Source organism: Artemia franciscana, chromosome 11 (assembly GCF_032884065.1).
Source record: "Artemia franciscana chromosome 11, ASM3288406v1, whole genome shotgun sequence".
NCBI classification, from domain to species: Eukaryota; Metazoa; Arthropoda; class Branchiopoda; order Anostraca; family Artemiidae; genus Artemia; species Artemia franciscana.
The window spans coordinates 36,388,259-36,394,258 of NC_088873.1; the positions used below are offsets into that span (position 1 = coordinate 36,388,259).

The window sequence follows — 6,000 nt, forward strand, 5'->3', positions numbered from 1 at the left end:
CAAATATAGCCTATAGCCCAAATTATGTTTCCAATCTATTCTGCCACCTATGTTTCTGGTTTTTGTTTTGTTACAGTTGATTTTTTGGCCAAACCCAGAAGGATTAACATTAGGTTATAATTTCCTCAAGGGGCAACACTAGCCTACTCAAGTTGTCATTAAAAAGGCATCAACTTTTACCCTAGCCAAAAGCTATTGTCAACTAGCCCATAAATTTCCTTAAACAATACAGGATAAAACACTAACCCTTGGAAGCCGAAGTAGAAACTGATTCTCCAATTCACCAGACACATCTACTTCTTTTTGATACATTTCGACTGAACTTTAGCTTTTCTTATATTCTTCTTCTTCATTGAAAATCTAAGTTTTATATATCAGCGTTGACAATGCTTAAAGAAACATATTAGATTCTCAACTAATATTGCGCCAACAACTGCAAGTTTTATCGTCTGATGCAGTATTTATCGTTTATCGTTTTGCTGCTCTTGTCGCTTTGCGATGTTTGCCGGTAGTTATTGTTTGGCAGTAAAAAAAAAAACTCAAGATGACAGTAAAAATAACACAAGAAAATAGCGACCGCATAACTTGAAATATAAACAATGCTTCAATAGACCTTCTCAGCTTCACACAATAGACATCCTAAACCATAAAAAGCATTTAGAAAAGGGTTTATTGGAATTTTCTGAAAGACTTTTCAAAACTAGTCAATGGTTTAAATCCTTTGTTTGAAATTTTGGACATCAAAGCGCATAATGGATAAAAAAAAGTATGCCAGTAACGTAGTATCAACAGTTTACAATTATCTATCGAATGAGTAACAAACGTCAAAAGCAACAAAAACAAAATTTCATCAAACATTCTTGATTGTGGCCAATATCCTAGGGTTCTAAGGGTTACAAGACTAGGCTACCCATTCATTCCTAGGCCTAACCGTATCAGACAGAGAAACAGTGGTGTAATTTTGTCAAAATTTGGGGGGGGGAAGTTGGAGCCAATTTTCCCAAATCAAGTGAAAATTATAGCGAAAACTGAAGTTTGAGTCATATATTATCGTAAAGGCAAAGATATACTTAAGAAAATTCACTTGTTTTTTCTGGATAATTGAATTATACAGACTTATCTTAATTTTAACAAATTTTTTTGCAAAAACTAAATTTTAGCTGGGGAAGGGGGAGGGGAAACTGAGTCCTGGGGGGAAAACTTGGGCCTGGAAGGGGCAGTTTTCCCCTCTGCCCCATGGCAAATTACGCCCCTGCGGAGATACCTTTAAGTTGGTAAGAATCACTTAAACTCAGCAACCACTATTCACATCTTTAGCATCGACGTAGTGGGTGATGTAATCAGGTGAAAATCCTGGTTTTTCCTGATATAACTAAGCAGTTAAAAGTGGCGTTCTTTTGTCTTGTACATATCAGAAAAAAGATTATAGATAAAATGAGTTTGGTTATTTTCTGTCTGAAATTCCAATTTAGGTCTTTTACGAAGTTAAATGCGCCAGGAGGGCAAGGGTAAGCCTAAGAACTAGTAAAACCTGATTTTCTCACACTGTAGTGGCTTTTCTCGGATTGCTGGTTGCTTTAAAACTTTGCCTATGGAAGAATGAAGTCAAGAAAATACCGCTAATCCAAATATCAAGGTTCGACAACTTGCCTAGACAACTATCAAGTGCCTATATGTTTAAGAATTCAGTGTTCTTTCAATTCCATAAGCTTTTGCAATACTAGCGTCTCATAGGTCCATTTCAGGGTGATGACACAGAGTTTAGAGGGCGTAAGAAAAGCTTTACAGTCATTTTCACTTACGTCCCGAGTTTAAATGCGACTAATGAAGTAAAGTATTAATTTTGTGGTGACCTGAAACGATTTCTGACACAAGTTCTGTTCCCAGACTTCCCCGTTCTTGCTAGTGATTGGAGTACCACAGCTGGACCGAAACATAACGCAAATCAGTTTGTAATTGGTCCTTACGGCTTAGTAAAAAATTGTGATAGTGATGAAAGGTTCATCTTTCACCACTCTTGTAATGAACTTGGGCATTTGCGACACGATGTTTCAGCACAAGTAAAGCGGTTCAATTATTTGATACTCTAATGACGGACTTAACAAGGAATATTTCCATTCAAAGACCACACTGGCTATACATGATGTATGAAGCAAAGAAAAAAATAACAAAAAAAAAGGTAAAGAGGATGAGGGTAGTATTAACCAGTAAAAAAAAATACGAATCGAAAATAAGCAGACATCTCGACAAAGACTTCCGCCAAGTCGTCTTCAGCGCAAAAAAAAACAAACAAACAAACCAAACAAACAAACAAATTCTAACCTTTTGAAGTAAACACCACGAGAGGAGAAGAGACACAGAATCAAATCCAGCCAGATTAAATGAAAAACGATTCAGTATTTGGATTGGAGAAAAGTTCTGCTTATCCATCAAGCACAGAAGCCATATACCCCCTCAGCCAGTTCACTCACTGGATCAGCCAAGAAACATTAAGTTACCCAACAAGTGTCGAGCGTCCTGATCTTAAATAGAGCGCAAGAACCAAAGAGCAGAAGTTAAGACATCTTTCACAATGCACCAGCAAAGCTACTGGAGGATATGTCAGATTCCATGGAAGCAGCATCTAAGGCACACTACGCCCATAAGCTCTACCAATTACTAAAGAAGACTACAGGAAGGAAGCAACATATCTCTGATACCATCCACCTGAAGAAAAGGCACATCATAACGGACCTATCTGTGAGAAAATTGAGGCGGAAGGAATATTTTCAAAAACTTCTGAAGTCGTCCCATCGTTTGCACTCCCCTTCAAGTCTTCCTTCAAGGTTCCTCTGAGAACCTTATGGAGTTTGTCCGGAACTCCCTGATATCGATGAAACCAAGAAAGCTATTCGGTCACTGAACAATAGGCCTCCAGGTGACGATGGTCTACCTCCAGAACTATATAAAGCTGGTGATGAGGTTGTCGCAGTTAAGCTCAGCCCACTGTTAGATCAAAATTGGACCTAACAGAATTTTCCAACGGATTGGAAAGTTTCAGCCCTTCTTCATCTCTTTAAAAAGGAGTGACGAGTCAGAGCTTAAGAATTGCCGTAGAATTACTCTCACTGATGTAGCAGCAGTTGTTTGTCATTCTTCCCCTGAATAGATGTAAACAGGTCCGAGAAGAGAGAATGAGGAAAGAAAAAAACTGGCTTCCAAACCAGGGTTTCTTGTATTGATCCAATTTTTTTCCCTGGGCTGCTGTTTCAGCGTTTTTGTAAATACAGTTTGCCACTGAGACTTATTTTCATTGATTTCATAGCAGGCTTGTATTCCGTCGAACGAAAAGCTCTGTGACGTATCATACTAACTACTACTAATAACTCACTGCAGCACCAAGCCGCCTGAGGCCAACACAGCTACGCACGCTCCTCCTCCAACCTAATCTATTTAAAGCCTCCCTCTTTACACCCTCCCACGAAGTTCCCATTTCCTTTAAATCTTTATTTATGGCATCCTCCCAACCCAGACAAGGACGACCTGCTTTTCGTGTAGCCCCAGACGGTTGGCCAAAAAGGACAATCTTCGGTAATCTGTCATCCTTCATCCGTAGAACGTGGCCTAGCCATCTCAACCTTTCTGTCATTATAGCCCCAGAAAGCGGGATTGAACCACACTTTTCGTACAACCTACTCTTTGAAATACGGTTAGTCAGCCGGGTACCCAGAACAATCCGTAGGCAATTTCTCTGGAAAACATCTAGTAAATTTTCATCTGCTTTTCGGAGTGCCCAAGCTTCAGAGCCATATTTGACCACTGTCATCACTGTAGCTTCCAATATTCTAATCTTGGTTTGTAGACTTATCTTTCTATTCTTCCAAACATTTTTTTAACTGTGAAAATACACCCTGAGCCTTAGCTATTCTACTTTTAACATCTTCACTGCTCCCACCATCTTTACTAATAATACTACCAAGGTAACTGAAGCTCCCAACCTGATCAATCTTTTAGTTACCTAATGTCACCTGTTCATCTTCACTTATTCCTAGCCTTAGTGACTTAGTCTTCTTAACATTAATTTTCAAGCCTATTTTAGCACCCTGAACTCGCAAAACCTCTAAAAATTCATTCATTTTGCTCACACTTTCATCTAATATGCTTAAATCATCTGCATAATCTAAGTCCAGGAGCGTTCTTCCTCCCCATTTGATTCCATGGTCTCCAATTGCCTTTCCTGTGCTCCTTAAGACGAAGTCCATCAAAATGATCCATATAAAGGGGGATAGAACACAACCCTGCTTAACTCCTGATTTAATACAAAACCAGTTACTAATCTCATTTCCTACCTTAACCGCAGCAGTATTATTCTCGTACATAGCACAAATCACTTTAATGTATTGTTCTGGTATACCATATAACGATAAGACCTTTGTTAACGCTCTTCTATCAACAGAATCGAAAGCTTGCTCATAATCGATAAAACTGAGGACCAAAGGTGTTTGACAACGAAGGGACTTCTCAATTATTAACCTAAGAGTGAAAACATGGTCTGCACATCCTCTACCTTTTCTAAAACCGCATTGTTCCTCCCTTAAAACTTTGTCTACAGCATGTCTCAGTCTAAAAAGTATCATATTACTCAGTAATTTGCTACCTACAGAGACGAGACTAATGCCTCGATAATTACGACACTCACTCTTGTCACCTTACTTATACAGTGGTTTAATTAAGGTTTTCCTAAAATCATTGGGTACTTCCCCTCTTTCAAAAATCATGTTCATAATCTTCAATAGCTTATTCCTAACCTCAGAGCCACCATATTTAAGAAACTCATTAATCATACTATCAGCACCTGGGGCCTTATCATTTTTTAATCCTTTTAGTACTGTCGCTAATTCTTCCTCACTAAACAAATCTTCCTTCAAATCCAAGGTATCACAAACTTTTTCATTTTCATCTATATCTTTTCCTGCAACTGTATCTCGGTTTAGCACATTCTCAAAATGTTCCACCCATCTTTCTTTAACTTTTTCCTTATCACTAATTGTGGCCCCATTTCTATCTTTAACCGGGACTAGTCCGGATTGGCTATTCCCTTTCAATTTATTAACATGCCAGTATAATGTTTTACTATTATGCCGTCTAGCCGCATCTTCCAGATCCTCAGCAATTTTATCCATGGCCTCCACTTCACATCTCCTTAGTTCATATTTTAATCCTTTCTCCACTTTCTGTACATCCCTTTTGTTTTCATACGACCTATCACTCAGATAATTCTTATACAAACCCCGTCTACTCTCTATTAAACCTAAAGCTTTTTCGCTAATATTCCTAGTTGCAGTCTTAGCACTCTTCCCTAGGACGCCATCAGCAACTTCACAAATTGTAGAAGAGACTTTAATGTCTTAACATTTTTTAGAACCTCTGGACACGTACTACAAGGGCACACAAATTAGGATACGGGCTTATGGTGGAATGTTTGAAAATTTCGCTGTAGATTCAAGAGTGAACCAAAGGAATGTCCTACCCTCGATGCTTTTCAATTACGTAATTGACTGCATTACGAGAGACTTGTGAGTACACACGAAGGAATAACGGATAGAAAAGGTGTTCAGGTCACTGTCTTGGACGATGCCGACGATACTGTCCTCGCCAAGGATGTCTCACTGAAAGCCCAAATAATGATATACAAAGTTGCATACTACTATGCCATGGTTGGATTAAGAATTAATTCGACCAAGACCTAAATGATATCTTCCAGCTCTCATAGTCCCCCTTCTATATCCTTGGACGGCAATAGCAATTATTAAGTTGGAATTTGTATACCTCAGATCCCTTGTGGATTCGGAGGGAGGATCCGGCCAATAGACTGAACGGTGTACTCAATTAGCCTCTGCCAGCTTTGCTCAGCACAGCAAATCACTATGGAAGCGTCGAAACATAAGCCTCACAACTAAAATTAGGAAACGACGAAGTGATTGTTAGTAGTACTCTCCTATATGAGTGTGAAATATGGGC

The 6,000-nt window shown here is 38.9% G+C and overlaps 1 protein-coding gene across 1 annotated transcript in view; it reads right to left on the reverse strand.

Annotated features, from left to right (window-relative positions):
- LOC136033153 (transcription initiation factor TFIID subunit 7-like) overlaps positions 1-399 on the reverse strand; it is a 39,496-nt gene extending 39,097 nt beyond the window's left edge. The window contains exon 1 of the mRNA XM_065713812.1: positions 247-399. Within this exon, the coding sequence (XP_065569884.1) occupies positions 247-312 (66 nt within the window). The 5' untranslated portion in view covers positions 313-399. The remainder of the gene's footprint in view (positions 1-246) is intronic.
- Between the last annotated feature and the right edge of the window lie 5,601 nt (positions 400-6,000).